General features: G+C 39.6%; 1 protein-coding gene across 2 annotated transcripts in view; it reads right to left on the reverse strand.

Annotated features, from left to right (window-relative positions):
- Nucleotides 1-21593, reverse strand: part of EGFLAM (EGF like, fibronectin type III and laminin G domains) — a 119412-nt gene that overhangs the window by 26811 nt on the left and 71008 nt on the right. For both annotated transcript variants that reach the window (XM_026715848.2, XM_087927371.1), the window contains exons 8-13: nt 19937-20052; nt 14746-15088; nt 13606-13706; nt 12055-12155; nt 11014-11158; nt 8756-8945 (exon numbers count right to left, since the gene is read on the reverse strand). In XM_026715848.2, the coding sequence (XP_026571633.2) occupies nt 8756-8945; nt 11014-11158; nt 12055-12155; nt 13606-13706; nt 14746-15088; nt 19937-20052 (996 nt within the window). The remainder of the gene's footprint in view (nt 1-8755; nt 8946-11013; nt 11159-12054; nt 12156-13605; nt 13707-14745; nt 15089-19936; nt 20053-21593) is intronic.

Raw genomic sequence — 21593 nt, forward strand, 5'->3', positions numbered from 1 at the left:
GGTGGGATTCTACCAGTTCGCACCTATTCGCTAGAACCAGATGTTAACATTCTAAGCAGTTCAGAGAACCAGTTGTTAGAAGAAATTACTGGCCTAATCCTGTAAGGAAGGCAGGAAGGAAACATTCTGGTGTTGCTTACAGAAACTGCCTCTCCGTTAATCCTTATTACATTTTTGGCAGGACTAGACTTCCTGTCTCAGGAACTTCTCTGGAGTTTTTTTCCTCTTCTTTGCTGGTACTTTGCTTGTGTGGAGTGACCATTCAAAGTTACAATGGCACTGAAAAAATTAACTTATGACCATTTTTCCCACTTACGACTGTTGCAGCATCCCCACAGTCATGAGAGTCCAGGAGAGGAGATGCGTGCCTCAATGTGAGTGATATTGAGTTGGCCACACCCAGCAGCATTCCATTCCCTGACCACCAAGCCACACCCACCAACTAAGCCACACCCACAGAACCAGTTGTTAAAAAATTTGAATCCCACCCCTGGATAGGACCTATACTAAGAGATGCTAAGCAGCAGGATCTCAACTTATTAGCAACAATGCAACTTGTTAAATATTCTGCATGGAAGATAATCCATGTTGCCCAAGTATAGTATGGTTATCAGTACACTTCAAGATGGTGGTGTAATCTACAAAGCTGTGCCTATCTCCAATTATCCCTGTGTACTCCAAAAGATCAGATAATGTTCAAACCCAAACCTTGTTCCAAGGAAACAAACACTAAATAGAGGTAACAGAAAAACCTTTTAATGATTCTTTACGAATTCCATTCCTTCACGGTTAAAAGGCTGTTTCAAATCTCTGATAAGAACAAGTCTTGCCAAGGTGGTGCAAGGCTGCCAAGAATACTAGATAAAGTTACTAAGAAATATGTCAAACACAAAGAGTCTCCAAACACCAACCAAGATATTTCGAATGTCCACAAGGCTTGAATGCAAAAACTTCTTTGCTTCCTGCAAATAACTCCAATTTCTCAGCTGGCTTTTATCTCTTGAGGGAGGGGCCATTACCTTGTAGCCTTACTCCCATGTCGCCCATGCTGCTGCAGCTGCTCTATCCTTCAAGCAGCCCTGCATGCACGCACACTGGGCACAGGCTCCTCAGGAACCTCTTCATCACTGCTTCCAGCCTCCACAATCTCCAAAGGCAGCATTCCACTCCCTGATGGTCCTGGCCCCATTCCTGCCTCACACACGGGCCCCTCATCTGAGTCCTCACTCTCTGAGACCTCAGCCGTCCTCACCTTGCTGCCAGCAAACCACAAGAGATAAGATGAGCATGGTTTTGTTTTACTTAATGACCAAATTCACATGGCTGTCCATCTTATAGTACGTTGGATGGTGAATTAAGATTTTTTAAAAATACAATTATCAAAATTAAAGGAAAATTTGTGTCATGTTCCCTATAAAAATATCTGTACCAACATACTGCCCATGCTCATGCCAATGCTCTACTAACATCCTGGTCCCAGTGCCAAGGGATGGAGTGGAAGCCAGGTTTTCATGGTCTCCCTGAAAGCTAACGCCATCACATCAATCCATATCTCTGAAATGGGCTGTTCCATAATGAAAGTGTCATGAGAGAGAAGAAACTGCTTCCTCAGCCACATTAGATGACACCGATTCATTCTGGGGACCCAAAAAATGCCCAATCTGGCAGATCTAGTGGGACGAGCAGAAACATTGGAGAAAGATGTTCCTACAAGCCACATGGCCTCTGCTATAATAAACAGCATAACTGCCGGTGGAACAGCAACCCCCTTCCTGCATGACACTGATTCTGATGGCCTTTAAAAAGCCCTGAAGATCTGGCATTTCCCTGGACCAGGGTGCATAAGCATCAATATGTGTTAATTATGTGAAGTATATTTTGCTTCCTGCAATGTACGTATTTTATATATGTTCTTTTGTGTCACTTTCTGTTGCTATTATTTCTATTTCTGTAGTTGTTTTCCTGATAGTAGTCACCTAGAGTTGCCTACAGGTGATCAGCTTTATAAATTGAGTAAATAAAGTAAATGCATAGAACATCTTCTATAATCAGCATCATCATTATCTTGCTATCTAAAGGGAAAGTAGCTGAGATAACAGCAATTGTCAAAGCTGGCAGATTTGTCTCTTTCTCCCAGGTAGTTCTGAAGAGCATTTAAATATCACCACTTTAGGCATTAAAGATTTAGTAATACGGGATAATGTAATACAGAATAATGTGGCTTAATGTGTACACTCAAGAGACAATGTCTAGCAGAGCAAACCTAATCTTTTACAATACTTGGGAAAAGAAGTTGAAGAAATAGATTGCAGAAAAATTCACACAGACATTTCAAGTTCAGTTTACATTCATTACTGAATTATTAGATTTCCAATGCCCTGCAAAATATTCACCTTCCTTTGAAAGACCTATAGATCTGCATTGAGAATTGTCTTGGACTCTCTGGGAGGGCACATACCAAACTGTTCCTGCTGAGGTGTTGCTGGTGTAAGCACACAAATAATAAACTGGAGTTATAGCTGCATGTTTTAGAAGCTACTTTAATGCACTGCTTCCCTTACATTAGCAGGTTTTGCAAAGCAGTTCTCTGGAATACTCTGCATCCAATACATTGGTCTCACAATTATGGGAGCCAGCTGGGTTGAGACATTGTGAGTTCTAGTCTTGCCACAGGCACAAAGCCAGCTGGATGACCTTTGGCCTCACTCACTCTCTCTCAGTCCTAGGATGGTGACAATGGCAAACCACTCCCAAAAATGTTACCAAAGAAACTACAAGGTTTTGACCAGGTAGATGCCAGAAGTCAATGATAACTTGATGAGACATACACATTTACAGTATTATTAATTTATCTTGTAGGCATTACAGAATACATTACTTTTATCCCTACTACATTTAGCACAGCAAATGATAGAGTAATATTAGTATTTCTTCCTAATACTGTTTTTTTAAAAAAAACTGTTTCCCCCCTTATCTTTAAACGATGAGTGAGAGCTACTTTTAATGAAATAAAGGACATAAAGAGATTGAATGATAGATTTCCCAGGTTATTCATAGCCCTTCCAAATGTTTATACAACATGTTTCCTTAAATAACATATAGATCAGAAATACTATAATGCAGCTATTGGCTTATAATTATATATATATACTGTATATACATACAAACACACACACACACATATATTTCACACACAGACACACACACAGACACACACACATGAAAGAAAAACACATTTAGAACTCTTTAATAGATTTCCTCCCCCAAATGTGCATTTGAAATAGAAAAAAGTCTACAATTTAGTGGAGAAATGGGACAGAACAGGCTGATAAATGAGCACAGGAAGAACAGGTGTAATTTAGAGCCATTTTGAGCTACAGTAATATATATTTGACAATTATTGTGAAATTCTCTCCCCACTGAGGGGAGAGAGCTGGCTGGACCTTGTTCTTGATGGCCAATTTCAAGAGAAGCCTATAAGCTATTTTGAGAAGCAATTGTTGCTTTCTTCTTAGCACTTTATTTCTATAATGGATGTTTGAGAACTTTAGTTTATGCTCCTTGATTACCCTTGTTTTATTATTTTACCTGATGTTATTAATTTTCATCATTCATTCATTCAATTGTATATTTTAAACATTTTAAACCATTAATATCCTTAGAACATAATACGGGGGAAAAAAAGAAATTAAATGCCAAGAGCAGTCAAGAGGTATTAAGTCAATGTCAACACAGCCAGGAAACCTATCCAAGAAATGGCATCCTTCATGCATTCAGGCCCTAGACATGGGTGTGCATTATGTTTATGTTGTATGGTAAACCATCAAGGTTGGCATGCCAGGAGCATGGGAATATACTTGTCAATGAGTCAATCAATCAGTCAAAAAAAAAACAAACCATTGACAACACATGATGACCTTTGCAATGGGAAGGAGACTATTTCTCTACCCATGTCAGCTATACAAAGTAGAACTCTATATTTTTGATTGATCCCCAAACTTTACGGCTTGGCAGCCTGGCGGAGGGGAAAGGGGAACTGGTCCACTTCTTGCACAAATCAACCTGCATGTGTGTGCACTGGCCCGCCACTCGGGTGGCCCAATTCCACATGGGCATGGCTCGGTAGTAGGCTGCAGCCCAGGAGATGGGGACTCCTGATCTAAGGAATTGCCTGCACGCATACATAACAGCAATCAAGTTCATACTTCCTAATATGTGATCTCCAAATCAGACCTAAGTCTGAGCTGAATTTTTTAGGAGAGGAGTAATTCTCTAGCAAACACATCACAGAGGCACACACAAAACCAATGGAGGACTTCTATACAGGCAGTCCTCACTTAATGATGGTAATTGGGAGTGGGAACTGCATCACTAAGTGACATGATCGTAAAATGCATGCTACGCTCTTATGTTCTGTAAATGATAATATGCTCCCCTCTTTTAGGTCTTCACAAGCAGAAGAAATACAGGCAGCATATACAGGGAAATTTCCTCTGGAAATTTGATTTCATAAACTCCACCCAAAATGTGGGTTCTCTTGAACCATGCCCTGATTTAGCTAAGATCTAAATTTTTTGGTTGGATATGAGAAGATAGTGATTCCCAATTAACTACAAACATGATGTCTTAAAACACTAGATCCGTTAGTGGTCAAATACATCAAATGAAACTTTTTTTTAAAAGATGCAGATAAGTACAAAATAAGGTGCGAAGATGGGCATGTATGAAAAAAAATTGTCAGACTAATGGGGCAAGGAACATGAAGTAGAACTACCTACTGTAACGCTGAATCCAAATGAGAAAATCAAACAATGGATACATCAGAAACTAGGGGAATTTCCTATGCATAACACATAATTCAGCAGAAATACTGGTACTGTGGAATAACTGAGTCTAACAACCATATCATGTGCTTCCTAAACAACCTTACATTTAATATGCTTACTTAGACAGAAGTCCAAATAAATTTGGTATGTCTTACTTTATGTAAGAATGTACAGTACTAGTACGTAGTTACTACATACTACTTACAGTATAGCATTGCAGATAAAATATTTTGACTTTTTTACTTATGATGTCCAAGACACAATACCACAAAAGACTGATGAGCCAACTTGATATAAATGCCACAAGCAGCAAAATGAAATACAGAATGAAATACAGCCTTGATCATACGTTCAAAAGGCAACATCAAATGGAATTCTCCAGCTTCAGGAATAAAAACCCATTCACCCAATCAAAGACATTCTGAGGTGGATGCTATCGACTGATCACTTCTGCTCCCATCTGTTCATTCAATCAGCATTATCCTTCTTATCTTCAAAATAAGGCAACATAAAGCATAAATGATATTCTACTTACAAGAGGAGTTGGGAAAAAGGAACTAAAAACTGTGTGAATTTGAAAAATAATATATATACAGCCCTAAACATTTCCTGTAAGAAGATACTACTAGAATTTTAATATGATGGGTTTTGATAAGCTATATGGTAATGGTAGCCAACAGTCAGTGTAGATCAGAGAGAATTTTTTTTAAGTTTCAAGTCCTATAGTATTCTATAGCTTCTCACTTTATTGTGAAATTGCACAGTAGGCTTCCCCAAGACCTTATTTCCTTCTGTGCTTGCTTTCTAGACCAATTTATTAGCTTTTTTAATATCCCACAGATAACCTGGTATTTCTATCCAGGGGAGAGTTCAACAACTTTGAATGTGGTCGATAGCAGTTTCTGCCCTCTTTTGATATATGTTATAAAAAGAACAAAAGGATGACCTCTTATCTAAGTTACACTAGACCTGAAAACTGACTTTGTGTCTACTTCTACCATTGATAGAACACAGGGACCTGCACAATCCTGTAGATTGTTCCTATGACGACATTTAAATTTTCTACCTGAATTCAATTGTTCAGAGTTGCAAGTAACTGTGATTCAAGGTTGTTTGTTACTTGTAGGCACAAGCAGGTCCTGGACCAGGTTTTCTGAAGGGCCAACTTCTCTCATATGCATCTGCCTGTCCAAGCTGATTTAATAACTTCCTCTAGATCCCACATATATAAGGCATTGTCATCTGACAGGACCTCACAATTTTTTCACTCCCTCCCCATCGAAATCTGGTTTGTTCCTTCCCTACCAGGTTTCAAGAGAGAAATTACAAGACACAGTCCATGGAAGGATCAGTGTGTGCTAGCTGCTCTAACATATGTGGTGAAACATGGACACTAATCTTACAATCAACACAAGGTGGCACAAAGAGCCATGGAAAGAAAAAGGAAGACCTGCACATGGATTAGAGAACAAATGAAAGTATACAATATCATCAAGAGAGTAACAGAATTGCAATGGAAATGGGCTGGTCACATAGCAAGAAGAACTGATGGACCAAAGAGGTCATGGAGTCAATCCCACTTGATAAAAGGTATCCATGAAAGAGACCTAAAACAAGACAGATCAACATCAGCAAGTATTGCGGGCCCAATTGGCAAAAGAGAGCTCAGGACCATATAGGTTGGAAACAAGCAGAAGAGGCCTTCATCCTGCAGTGGATAGACAATGGCTAAAATGATAATGATGATGATGATGAATCCTTGGAAGGAGGGCATGATGGGAGTGAAGAAAGGAACCTGGCCAGCGTATAATTTTATATAGACAGTGCTAGTTGATGATAGTAATTGGAACTAAGAACTCCATTACTAAGTGATGCGGTTCTAAGGCACATCATGTGACCACAATAAGCAGTTCCAGTAACTCCAGTTGCTATTGTTAGGTGAAATCTTTGTGGTCCCAGCATTGCGTGGTCATCTGATCATCATTAGTGATGTCCTGCCAGCCTTTCCATTGACTTTGCTTTCAGAAGCCAGCAGTGTACTTAATACTGTGATTGCAGGATGCTGCAATATTGTAACCGTTGCCAAGTGCCTGAATCACAATCGCATAAGGATGCTAGAGCGGCTGCAACTGTGAGGATTTGTCGTAAGTTCCTCTCCTTCAGTGCTGTAACTTCAAATATTTGCCGAATGAGTGGACAGTGCTGTCTTCTTCTTCCCACTGCTTGTGAGGCATGCCCAGCCTAGGGATGCTTTGTGAAGGCAATATACATGCAGAGCAATGGGGCTGGCAGGGATGGTGGTGGCTGAGAGTGGCAGAGCCATTGGAGGGTAGGGAGGCCAAAAGGGCAGTGATGGGAGAAAGATACTGTAGGTCAGGGGTATCAAACTCAAGCCCTGCGGGCCAGATCTGGCCTGCAGGGTTCTTAGATCTGGCCCACTGGGCCGCCCTGGAAACAGTGAAGGACTGGCCCGCAGTGCCTCTGCCAGTGAAAACGGAGCTTGTGAGGGCCATGGACAGCCCTCCCAGGCTCCGTTTTTAGCTGTTATGGCCTCCTGGAACCCTCTGCCAGCAAAACTCTCCCAGGTGTCATGGCTTTCCCAGGTGTCAGCATTCCCCCACTGTGGCAGCCCCAAATCTGAATCAAGATGGATCCAGGGCTGATACCAGGCTCCATTTTTTCTGGCAGATGGCAGCAGGATGTTGAGTTAGCCACACCCACCACAGCCACACCCACTCACCCCCCCAAGCTCAAACACAACCTGATGCGGTCCTCAATGAAATCAAGTTTGACACCCCTGCTGTAGGTGATTGGGAGACTTGAAGAGCACCCTGCAATCTTAAATGTGGGCAGGCTGCCAAGTGCCTGGATTTTGATCATGTGACTGCAAGGATGTGGCATCACCCTTAATTTCAAGGATCATAACTACCATTCATTCATTGCAGCCATGATGGTGAACAGTTGTTGAATGAATTGTCATTAAACTAGAACTATTTGTACCTAAACAAATAAATAAACAAAACACAGAATTATATTTCGAAGAAAACTCATTACTGCAAGGTCATTATTCTGGGCTGGATCTAGATTCAGTCACATTTAGAGTAGATTCACTAATGTTCTATTAAACTACTCTAAATGTTATTATGTTGGGATCTAACTTAAGAAAGTTGTAGCATAGTAGTTGAACTGGGATATCCAGTTTCATCCAGTTTCATCCATCTACAACTTTAGAAGCTCAATATATTACATGGATTGACATATTTATTCATTCATTCATTAATCAGTATAGACCCACAGTTGTTTACAAAATAATTACTAAATTATCTATGGTAAATAAAGGAAATTAAATTAAAACAATCAGTAACCAACCAATGTTACAAAAATGTCATTATAATATTCATAAAGTAATGGAAAAATAATTACAATATAGAATTATATTATAATTTTATAATATTCATAAAGTAATGGAAAAATAATTAAAAGTCCAAATAAAATAATATTAACAATTAAATCAATCTAAGTAATTCAAAGTGAAATAAATTAAGGACAACAATAAAGTCTTCAAGCAATTCTATAGAAAACTCTAGTAGGTTCCAGAATTTTAGATAGGATAGAGCAAGTCTTAATTTATCTAGGGAGTCCATTCAACAAGGCTAGAACAGCAACTGAGGAACCTAACATTTCCTAGCCTCCACTCCCTTTGGGCCAGTCTACCTCACAGGATTGTTGTGGAAAATACTGAAGGAAGAAATTACATATACATACTACATATTACTGCTGGAGGAAAGGTGGAACCTAAATCTAACAAATTAATAAATTAAAACAAACCTATAACATAGAACAAGGTCAATGCAATATCATTATTAGATTGGGTAAGTTGGGATTTGTGTATGAGATAAATGAGTTAATGGTAACCAAGTTGAACTTACCAACATCTGCCCCACTAAGGCTTTTTCCCAGAGGCCAGGGCCTCATGTCAATGGGCTTTCCATTAATAGTGAGTGATTGAACACACCCTTGAAAGCCATGATTGATTCCTACTGACTTCACAAGCCAATAAGCTGTGGGAGCACCACCAAGATAGAAGGGAGTCCGAAAAGTAATTTTGCTATATTGACCCTAGAGGCAGAAGATAGACAGAGAGGAAACAGTGATGAGAAATTAGGCAAAAGAGTAAATACAGAAGCCACTTTATTTCAATTATTACATTTCCATCTTGCTTTTCCTCCACATATTTTAGCGGAGCACATAGTGTTCCTAGTCAGTTCTTCACTGAACAATGTAACTTAACCAAAATGGGGATTCACACCATGTCTCAGGCTACTCCATCACTAGTAAATCTAATAACTCTATGATAAAATTGCTCTGAATTAAGTCTTACTCCAACCATAGGAATCCAAGATTCTTCTTAATTGTTTTTTTTAAATAAATCTGTTTTACAGTTTTTCATTGCTATTGGACTACTATTCACAACTGCACATTTTTGTGCAGCGCTCCTCCTCTGACCAGTAATACTGTTCTCCAGTTTTTGTTCTAAAAGGCAAAAGAAGGACAAAAGAAGTCCCATTAATGGCATCAGTGGTCAATCAGGAGATATTTCAGATTTGCTGGTAGAAATACTTCTGAAATGAGGAAATCACTAGAGTGGCCCTGGATTCAATAGAAATTAGGAGAGAGATTCCTCTGTCCTACAGGTTTTGCCAATATTTTGATTAGCTGCTTCTTTCTAAAGAAGCTGAGTTTTCTAGATTCATGTATCTCAGACTCAGAGGGTTTAAGAAGTGTGAGCTTCAACTCCCAGAATTCCCCAGTCAGCAATTCTGGGAGTTGAAATCCACAAATCTTAAACCTGGAGGTAGATTCTATAGTTCATCTTCTTCCAGGAAAAACAGAGCAAAGGACCTTTATGTCTGATTCAGTTATTGTCCTTAGCTGTGCATTTCCTATAATCTGGCTTATGTAGCCATATAAGATATCATGTCTCTTCACTCTTCATTTCCTTGATTACAATACTTCATTGGATATATTGATACACCCAAAAAGAAAACCCATGTATTCTGATATAAAGTCAATCTATCTAATATTATTTTGTACTTCCATCATTACCTTTATCCTCCTAAATGCATTATCTTAAAAGGCTCTCTCTTTGCTTTCTGGGCAGCTGGTCAAACATTGGAAGCTGGTACTGATGTAAAGGTTTTCCCTACTCAAAATACTTAACAGAAGCACTCCTCCTTACTTGAGTGGGAAGCATTGATTCAGAGATATTTTAAAATCTATTTTTATTTCCAAGTGACAAAGCACAAAAGCAAAAGCACTAGTTAGAGTTTTTGCCTAGTGACATCTGGAAAACCAAGGGAAGGGAAGGAAAGGGAGAGACTATATAAATGATACTAGGGATAGTACAAGCCAGTGACACTTTAAATGAAGTTCTGGTTCCCAAAACATACAGCTGGCCCTCTGAGGAAGTAGGACGCATCCAGACAGATCATTTAATGTGGTTTGCTCCAAGCATTTGCTCTTTCTACAAAGCAGGTTTCTATTTTGCTTTGTTCATAAGGCCAGCAAGAATAGCTATCCTAATAGTTTACAGCATGGCAAAGGAAGGTGTACAGATTCCAAGCCTGTGGAATCTTTACACTATGGAAACACCCATCAATTTCCATCTTCTCTTTAATGTGGGTTGGTGCTAGACGGGGAATGTGAGTTGTAGCAGATAGTTAGAGTATCAGGTTTAGCTACCTGTCAAAAATCTTTAGTTTGCTTCAGAAATATCTTGTTATTGCTTAACAGAACAGAAGACCAAGATATGTGTAAATAGCAGACTAGACTTTCACTATGTGATAGAGATCAGGATCTTTCTAAATACTGAAATTATCTGATTAAATACTGAGTCCATGAGCTCCAGGGAATAAAGTACCTTGGAAGAAGTCTGAAAGAAGAAGCCATCCAGCACAGTCATTGTTGAAATACAACAATATGTGGATGTAATTAAGAGAAGATGAGAAATACCATTTCTATATGACACACAAGAAAGCTATGTCCTTAAAAAAGGGCTAAAGCATCCCCAAACTGAAGTTAAGGAAACTTATAGTGTGCTTAGTAGTTCACAGCTCCTAATTTTGAGAATTCTGGTTTTTTACTTTAGAAGAAATTATACTATTGCCTTTTATCACCAGTAACTCACCTGAGATTTACCAGGAACTGGTGGACTGTTATCCAAACTAAGCCATCCATCCACTCCATCTCTAAATACAGTCACACTGTGCCATCCGCCCAGCTTAATTTTATCCTTGCTTGTCACTGTTGCAATTCCAGTTCCACAGTTGAACCTGAGACCAATATAGGATAATATGAGATAATCAAACCTAGATACCAGGGAGCCTAAATTTCAGTTTGTTTGTTTGTTTGTTTGCAAACCATCGCAATGGCTTTCTCTATAATCAAAAATTGCATAGTCATTTGACATGTATTGATATGTTTCTAATAAAAAGGAAATCTTTCAATGTAATCATTTGAAGGAATCAGCAACACAGTACTTACCATACCATACCTACCACATACTTAAAGTGGTGGGGAAGATTGCCAAATTTTGAGATTTCATGACTTTGCACATAACTCACACAAAAATTCTGAAAACCCTTGGCAGATTTTGAGCATTTTTAATTTTTAACCCTGTACTATATTACCAAAATATTAACTAGTCTTATCTCTTAAGTGTTAACAATTCCATATTTTCATAACCTTCGTACTGCTACAGAATCTGGCACTTTAAAAAATGTTCTAAGCAATCCTTATTTTAATCTGTCCTTTTATGTTTCTTTTACTGTGAGCAAAAGGAAAGGTCTTTCTTAATTCTTTTCTTTGACCAAAGGACTTCATGGATTTTGAATCCTCTATTGTAGACATGAAAAAAGAGAATGTCAGTTAAATAAATAAGAAACTATCAACTTCCTGAAATGATTTGAAGATTCAGAGAGTCTGCCTTGCTGATGGCACAATGCAGCAAGGGAATACTCCCAACTAGATAAGAACTAGCACTATAGTAATAATTCCAGAACTTTATATACGAAAAGAAGGTGCCACTGAGTTGATTGACAAGGAAGAAGACTATAAGTTAAGGTCTCCTGATCTCCTGACCTTGTGCTTATCTCCACTTATTTTTAAGTGAACAAGCTGGAAAGAGTAAAAAGATCCTGCAGGTAGGATCTTTTTCTTTGTTGCTTACCTGAACTGAACACTTTGCCTGATGATTGCCAGTGACATGAAATCACCACGACCATGCTCATTCTCTCCACAATACAGAAGCAAACCATCTTCTCCTTCTGCCTAGGAATGCAAAAATAAAATAAAATCTAAAAGTCATTTAGAAGTACAGTGGTACCTTGGTACTGGACTGCTTTGGAACTCGTCAAATTTGGTAGGCAACACATTTTGATGTGAACATTTTTTGTCTTGGTACTCATCATTTGTTTGGTACTCAACACGCAAGCTAGTACTTGCTGGTGTCAGTTGCCTTGTGATTGAAAAAGCAGCTTTGGGACAAATTAATGGGAAATTTTTCCCTAACGGGAAAATTTATTTGGTACTTGACATTTTTGGTACTCGTCACGCTTCCTACAATCAATTAACAAGCAAGTACCAAGGTACCACTGTGTATTGTAAAGCTGAAAAAGGTGTAGATAGAGGCATCCAGAAAAAAGGGACAGTTCACATTTAAAGGGACTGTACCATAGTGTGGGGTGTTTTTAGTTCTGAAGAAATAAAATAATATGACTAAAGTTATGCACCATGTGAAAAATAAAGACAAGGAAATGTTCTTCTACTTTCATCATTTAGAACTTGGACTCAGATTAAATGAAGTGATTTAAAACCTTAAAAAGAAGTAGGGCAGAAGTTCCTACACAAAATATGGAATTAACTTTTATCAAATGGAGTGATAGTCACTGGTATAGATTGGTTTTTTAAAAACAGAACCAGACAAATTCATGGACTGGATTGTCCGTCTTGATTGCCGTAGATCCCCCAAGATCAAAGGTTGCAGTTTTTGGATGTATAATTTTGGGTCAATTTTTGACTCCTGGATTAGTCTCTGCCAATGCCCGCTTCGTATGACTGAGGAAGGATCAGAATAAGCACAGTCCCAGTTTCACTTAGGATCCACTTTATTTAATGACCAAGTTGTGGGTCCCAATTGTGGTCATTACATGAGGACTATTTGCATATTCTTCATTTGATACTGTTCTAAAGTGAATCCTACCACTCTTTACAAAAGTAGTTGCGTGGGGTATGAAGAACCCGTGTTTCTGCCTTCAAGTCACTTTGTGACTCTTGCAGACTGCCTGAACTAGTCGCTGCAGTTTTCTTGAAAAGATTATTGGAGGTAATTTTCCACTGCCTTTTTATTATATCTAATGGTTTTTGACCAATTTCCATTCCAGTGTTAAAATGGCCAGAGATATACAGTGCCAAGTGGGAAACTCAAATGAGCTTTTCAGAACCCAATTCTATTTCCTTCATGTTATATAAGTTCTCTGTAAAACCATGTTCTGATTTAACTAGCATTTGTTGACTCTACTATAACTTTGGCACATTCTGCATATCAAACACAGTATTTTAAGTTGCTCTCATACAGAATGGAACAGAGGTATTCTGCAAGATGCTCACATTTTCTTTTGGTATAAATGTATTAACAGATTTTCTTTTAGTTCAAATGTTGATTCAAATGTTGCATAGGTTTTAACGAAGCCTTTTTTAGTTCAAGGCTTCGTATACTTACCATAAATTCAACAGTAATTTGGAATGTCTGATAGGAATTCTTAAGAGGCTCAAAGGAGACATAGGAATAGCCAAAGAATTGAGGATACTGAATATTAATATCTGAAAGTCAACAGAAAAATATTGCTTAGCAGTTAATCATCAAATAACACACTGTAGAGATTCTCAGTCATCCAGGTTGTCCCAAAGGTGCTTTTTCAGAAGGCAATTGGACTTCGTTTATTTCTTTGAAGACGTTTCAATTCTCATCCAAGAAGCATCTTCAGTCAATATAAATATATATTTATATATCAATATATTTATATTGGAGGAAAAGACTAAACTGTCCTGTCAGAGCTTAAAAAGCTTTTTGGATGAGAAGCAAAACATCTTCAAAGAAAAAAAATATGAGAAAGTCAAGTTGCCTCTTGAAAAAGCACCTTTGGGACATCAAATAACAGAATCAATTTTAAACCATAGATCACAATATAATCTTGGTATATTTAGCATTAGACTTTAACAGTCACTGCCAACTGCTTAAATTTTCCTAACTGGTCCCTTCCTTCCAAATATTTGAAGAATCACCTCTTTTCCCCATTTTTTTGTTCTAAGTGTAGTTTCAGCTTCAGTCCATTCCTCATTCAAATGTCAAACTTTCAATGCAATACTTTGTTTTAAGGAAAAAAAGTGCATGGCCAAATTATAATATATGGAAAAATAGTAGCAAAAATTAGGGTAATTCAGAAACGAAATCAAATCTGGGAAAAAAAAAAACCGGCAATAAACTATGATGCTGACTTTGAACATTCACAAAATAGAGGCCCTTAGGAAACTCACAATCAGGATACAATTAAAAGAAGTCATTTCTTGTTTTGTTTTTTTAACCTAAGCAGCTGGTCATTAAAGTTATATTGCCTCTCAAAAGGTATGCTGTTTACTCAACCTAGATAGTAGATATGAATTAAGTTCCCTCTAGATTTTTGTGAAACCCACCATCTGCCCAAAAGCCAGCTGTGTCTTTTCCAGTTATGGTTCTTCCATGCTTGTAAATGCACTAAAGTGTCAAATCAAATATATGAAATGCTGCTCTGCAAATCTGTCCTCAAACAAGGAAATCTTCAGAACGTACAGAGAGTTACCAACACTTTCCAAGTAAACCAACCTTCTGAACAACTCTCCCCTCCTTTGCCAAGGTTGCAGTGGCAACGAGAGCCACTCCGCTCATAATCATTGATGCAAAAGCTGTTGGTGGAGCAGATGGTTTCATCGCAGGACTGATCAGATTGTCGTACAACTGAAGTCCCGCCGTTCCTCCTGATGGCCTTAGCAGTAATGCTGGAAGGGATGGTAGCGCGTGGTAGGAATGTAGTTGTTGCCATAGAAGTGACAGGATATGTAGTAGGTGAAAGCAGCCCGGAAAGGACTTCTGCATTAGATCCTTGTATTAGGTTGGTTTCAACCAAAAAATTTGTATTGTCTCCTTTGATGGTAGGAAGTGGTTTGAGCTAATGAAAAATTTATTTAAAACATGTGTTTAGTAAGGCCAAAGCTCAATAGTGCAGTTCTTACAGCTAAATGTTAATCATGGATAGGATAATAATATTCAATAATTACTCAATCTGATATGATAGCAGTAGAATGATTTGCTGCCAAACATCTAGGATAATAGTGCCCTACTGTGTCATCTCTTAAGGAGAAGAAAGCTTTAATTAATTTGAGCCAGAATATTGATTAAGTATTCATCTTCACATCCTCTTTACCATAACTGAAATATGTCCTGGTAATTATTTTTATATGACATGGCTCATGACATTGCCTTTATTCCACAGTTTAAATACCCTCTCCTCCAACCAATGGGGCACTGGATTTCATAACTATCTTGGCTGGGACTGCAAGAAGAGAGAAAACACTTGGCTTTCATAGACATATTGGCAACAGGGAAGCCTCCAAGATGGCCTCAGTCAGGGAGGGGGGAATAGAGATTGCTGGGGTTTTGTAGACAAAACAAAATAATTTCCCCTGAGAACAAATGACTTTCCAAAAGAGGAGGAATAAAGTTTCCAAGCAACCAGACAGTACCTTGATTGGACCATGTGACTGATTGTTTGGGAGAGGGTGAGAAACTTTACTTTTAATTAGGTGAAAACCAGGGGAATTTTTAGAGTCGGTTTTCAGCAGTATGTGCCAGTATGGTATGTCCAATAAACCTGTTCTTCGGGGAATCTGCTTGCCTCAGAGTTCTGATTGCTATGGCTGTATTACATGGAACACTGACACATATCTGACCATGTAATGTCTGATCAGTGTTTTCTCAAAAGCTTATGAAGAACACACACTTAATATACACCAGCTTACCACTTTTTTTTTTTGAAATAACATTTTAATGTTCTTTTTAGAAACATGGGGTTTTTGAGAGAACGTTAGGCCTGTGTTAGACATGGGAAAAAGATCAGGGTTCTACCAAATATGCTTTGCTGGTTTTGTCCCCAGTGACCACATTTCCATTATTTCGTATGGTTTCATACACCCATGAGATCTGCATCTGCTTTCCTTACTTGTTCTGCATTAAAATTTAAGGACAGTGTCACTTTACCAGTCTAATTATTGTGACAGAATAAGATCCAGCAACTTGGGCTACATATTTCTGTCAGTTAAAGAAGTGATGGATAGCACTTCAATGTGGCCTACTGACTATGACTACAAAAAGGCTAAAATTATTGCAGTTTTTATTCCCATGGAACATAAGCAATAGCATTCAAGGAAGGAATATCCTTTCTTACAAAGCACAATAACTTTGAATCTTCTATTGATCTGACTGAAGAGATACAGCTCAGGAAAACACACGCGTGTAAAAAGCCGTATGCTCTAACCATAATATCTCTATTCAAAGCATCTCATATAGCAAGCATAGGATATATTTTTGTCCAAGATCTTGAAATGACAGTGCCAACAGAACACTGTTTATCCCCTCCACACACACACACACACACTCAGTGTAAAGAAGCTTCACACATCTCCCTTATCCTATCATGAATCACCTCCCATGGCTGTGAAGTTTGGCCTGTCCTTCAGGAATATTATGATAAGATAACAGTCTATTCATATTTTCTCTGAATTAATAGGGAGATCGGAGATTGGGATGCTCTCTGCAATCTCTAACTTTGGAGTGAAAATGTTTTGGAATGCAAAGCTAACCTGAATTTTTTTTCCAAAAGACTTTTTTTTATTATTAATAATAATTAGGACCGCAGAAAAAAAAACAATTACTACCCACCTGCCTTCAATCAAGGACCTGTATAATGCATGAGTGAAAAAGAGGGCTGTGAAAATATCTACAGGCCCCTCACATCCCGGACATAAACTGTTTAACTCCTTCCCTCAAAACGACACTATAGAGCACTGCACACCAGAACAACTATACATAAGAACAGTTTTTTCCTGAAAGCCATCACTCTGCTAAACAAATAATTCTCTCAACACTGTCAAACTATTACAAAGTCTGCACTACTATTACTGTTAATCTTCTCATCACTCCTTATCACCCATCCCCTCCCACTTGTGATTGTAGGACTGTAATTTTGTTGCTTGTATCCTTATGGTTTATATTGACTGTTTCCTAGTATGATTTGATTGCTGATTGTACCCCATGACTATCATTAAATGTTGTGCGTTATGATTCTAGACTCTTGATGAATGTATCTTTTCTTTTATGTATACTGAGAGTATTTACACCAAGACAAATTCCTTGTGTGTCCAATCACACTTGGTCAATAAAGAATTCTATTCTATTCTATACTGTTTCTGTTCTATACTGTTCTCTTCTGTTCTCTTCTATTTCTATTTCTATTCTATTCTATTTTCCCCTGGAAGTTTCCTTTTTTATACAACCCCATCCCCACAAAGGAAAAGGCACTCGATACATTTTTTCTTTACATACTTTTCTTTATACAGGTAGCCCTCAACTCACAATTGTAATTGAGCCCAAAATTTCTGTTCCTAAGTAAGACATTCGTTAAGTGAATTTTGCCCCGTTTTATGACTTTTCCTGCCACTGTTGTTAAATGAATCACTGCATTTATTCAGTTAGTCACACATTTGTTAAGTGAATCTGGCTTCCTTCTTCTTGTCAGAAGTTCACAAAAGGGGATCATATGACTCTGGGACATTACAACCGTCATAAATATGAGCCAGTTAGCGGGCATTTGAATTTTGATCACGTGACCATGGGGATACTACAATGGTTGTCAGTGTGAAAAACAGTCATAAGTCACTTTTTTCAGTGGTGCTGAATGATCCGCTAAATCAGGGGTGTCCAACCTTTCACCTTCCCTGGGCCACATTAGAAGATGAAAATTTGGTTTGGGCCGCACATAAAATAAAATAACAGTAACAATACCTGATCATCACAGTTTATTTTCCGGCCAAATTTTGCGGGGGAGGGGGAGAAAGCTCGCCCGCCTCACGCCTACCTCTCCTCCTGCAAATGGCCCAGCTGGATGAGGCAGGACTGGAAGGCAGAAGCAGCAGCGTTGGCGGGGGAAGAAGAGGTGGCGGCGGTGGGGGCAGAAGCAGCAGCGGTGGCGGGGAAGAAGAGGTGGCGGCGGTGGGGGCAGAAGCAGCGGCGGTGCGGGAAGAAGCGGCGGGCGCAGCAGCGGCAGCGATGGCAGGGGCAGAAGCAGCAGCGTTGGCGAGGGAAGAAGCGGTGGCGGCGGGGGGCAGAAGCAGCAGCGGTGGCGGGGAAGAAGCAGCGGCGGTGGCAGAAGTGGCGGCGGCAGGGGAAGAAGTGGCGGGGCAGCAGCGGCAGCGACGGTGGGGGCAGAAGCGGCAGCGGGGCAGAAGCAGCAGCGGTAGCAGGGGCAGAAGCGGCGGCGGTGGCAGAAGTGGCGATGGCAGGGGAAGAAGCGGCGGGGGCAGCAGCGGCAGCGACGGTGGGGGCAGAAGCGGCGGCGGGGGCAGAAGCGGCGGCGGCAGAGGGGAAAGAAGCAGCGGCAGCAGCGGTGGGGGCAGCAGCGGCAGCGACGGTGGGGGCAGAAGCGGCGGCGGTGCTGGTGGCGGCAACAGCAGGAGGTGGCGCTCTGACGGCGCCTGCCTTTTTCCTTGCTGCTTGGCCTGCCGCTCGCCTCGCCCCGCCTCGCGCCTGCCTCTCCTCCTCCTCCTCGCTGGCTCTGGCACGAAGGTTGGGGTGGGCACTGGGCCGCATTATGAGGTGACCTGGGCCGCATGCGGCCCGTGGGCCGCGGGTTGGACAAGCCTGCGCTAAATGAACTGTTGTATGTCGAAGACTACCTGTATTTAAATGAAGGCCACTATCTAATTTCCCGGGAAGAAGGTCTTTGATGCAAATAACAAAAGCCTTTGATGCAAAAGATTAAATCCAAAGGTTAATTAAAACCTCTAGAGCCCAGTAGGTTAGCAACCGAGCTGACTACTCAACAGTGCCAATGGAAAAGTGTCCTCTACTACATATACCTGAAGTTAACCCACTAGCTTAACACCAAATCACAGTGTTCTTTCTTCTGGAGTCTTGCCCCATTAGCATCCATCACCTGAGTCTACTGCCTCATTCTGTCCAATGACAGAGGTGGCCTGGATAGCTGCCGCAATATACTACTGCAATTTTTAAAATATGAAGAAAAAAAAGAATAATGTATTTCTTTCTCTACTAACGGTGAGCTTCTTCAGCTACTAGAAGGGGAGGAGAATGTTGAGGTACTTTTGATTGAAATAAAATCAATATAAATCAGGGGTGTCAAACTCAAGTCCCACAGGCCAGATCTGGCTGGTGATGTAGTTGGATCTGGCCTGTGGGGCCGTCCTGGAAAATCTAAAGGGTTGGCCCATACCGCTTTGCCCTTGTCTACCCATATCGTTTTGGCCCGGTCTACCCAGTGCAACGAGGAAACATGCCAGCGATTTGGGGAGTGGTGTCAAGCTGGCCACACCCACCTAGTCAACATAAATGCCCAGTCGGCCACACCCACCTGGCCCCCTGAGGCCAACCACAGCCCTGATGCAGCCCTGGAATAAATGAAACAGAAGTTATGCAAAAGGCAGGCTTCAATTGTGTAAAGGAAAACTTTGCTCAGCTTCACTTTGAAGCAATTACTCTCTTCCCCCTCATTTGGTTTGTTTCAGTGAAAACAAATATGTCTGGGGAAAAAAAATCAAAGGCTTCAGAAGATCAGAGAAGGAAGAAAATGTTCAGACTGAGTCAAATGCAAACGAATACTTAAGATAGCCTCAGAACATATATTTGTCGATAGACTTGTATTTGATCTCTAGGTGTTCTTGATTAAATACTGCACTGAAAATGTTAAGCAACCAAAATGCCAGAGTGAGACATCGGGATGTACCTGATCGATATAAATGTCATAGTCTGAATCATCAATGTCAATTCCGTCATCATCTCCATTTCCAGACTCAGTCATGTATGGATGTCCATAGCTTCCACTCCCTAACACTTCTGGGTCTGAGAAGATAAAACTGGTATAGTCACAAATGTATGTTTTTGATATAGTGTCATTTTCATATAAGGTAAATGAAGTAAAACTGGCATTATTGGAGAAATGTCTTTGAGAAATGAATAGAATAGAATAGAATAGAATAGAATAGAATAGAATAGAATAGAATAGAATAGAATAGAATAGAATGGAATGGAATGGAATAGAATGGAATAGCAATAGCATAAGACTTATATACTGCTTTACAGCCCTCTCTAAGTGGTTTACAGAGTCAGCATATTGCCTCCAACAATCTGGATCGTTAGAAGAATGGAAGACTGACTCAATCTTGAGCTGTGAGACTCGAACTGCCAAACTGCTGTCAGCCAGCAGAAGTAGCCTGCAGTACTGCATTCTAACCACTGCGCCACCATGGTGAATAGAGTAGAGTAGAGTAGAGTAGAGTAGAGTAGAGTAGAGTAGAATAGTGTAGCATAGCGTAGAATAGAGTGTAGAGTAGAATAGAGTAGAGTAGAGTAGAACAGAACAGAACTTTATTGTCACTTTAAATGTACACTAATCAGCATACATTAAAATGATTTTTTTTTGCATTCAGCTCTCAAAAGATAACTATTATGCATATACCCACACATATATGACACAAAGAAACATCACAGTCTAGTTTGGATGTATACATATACATGGCAACAAAAAAAGAATCCTGCAAATTTACAAGACGGATGGTATAAGGAACAAAGCTGTTACAGAATCTAGTAGTCCTGCTATAGATACTTTGAAACTTCCTCCCAGAGGGGAGCAACAGAAATAGACTGTGAAGTGGGTGTGTGGGGTCTCCAAACACATAGCAGTTATAAGCAATATCCTTTATGATGGGAAGCGAGCTTCTCAGCTGTCCTTACCACTCTCTGTATGGACTTTCTATCTGAGGCACCAAACCAAACAGTGATCCAGTTTGTTAAAATGCTCTCAATCCTGCCTCTGTAAAAAGTGGCCAGGACAGAAGGAGAAAGTGGTGTTCTCCTCATCCAACGCAGGAAACACAAATGCTGGTTTGCATGCTTCACTAAATAATGCATAATTCTTACTTCATAATACCAAACATTGGCAAGATAAACCTTAATTTAGTTGTGGGAACAAAGAAGAAGTTCCAGATATGATTTCAGAAAACAATAATTATACTAGACTATAACAAATAAGATGATGTACATAGTAGAAATGAAAGTCAAGTCAACATATCCTTTTGGACATTGGTGGAACAGTTGTACATTAGAATGCTGGATTATTATTCTTTGCTGAATATGAATATAATTCATGTATCATGAAAATCATTTAATAAATCACTTTGTTTCTTTATTTTACAATAGTTTAGGGCAGGACTCGCCAATCCCCAGATGGGTAAAGATCTGTGGCCTGTTAGGAATCAGGCTGCACAGCTGGAGGTGAGTGGTGATCGAGTGGGTGAAACCAAAACCACTTTAACCCCTATTTGTGGAAAAATTGTCTTCCATGAAACTGGTACCTGATTTCAAAAAGGTTGGCTTAGCGTTTA

The sequence above is a fragment of the Pseudonaja textilis genome, chromosome 2 (genome assembly GCF_049901715.1).
Source record: "Pseudonaja textilis isolate UNSWEBS1 chromosome 2, rPseTex1.2, whole genome shotgun sequence".
NCBI lineage: Eukaryota > Metazoa > Chordata > Lepidosauria > Squamata > Elapidae > Pseudonaja > Pseudonaja textilis.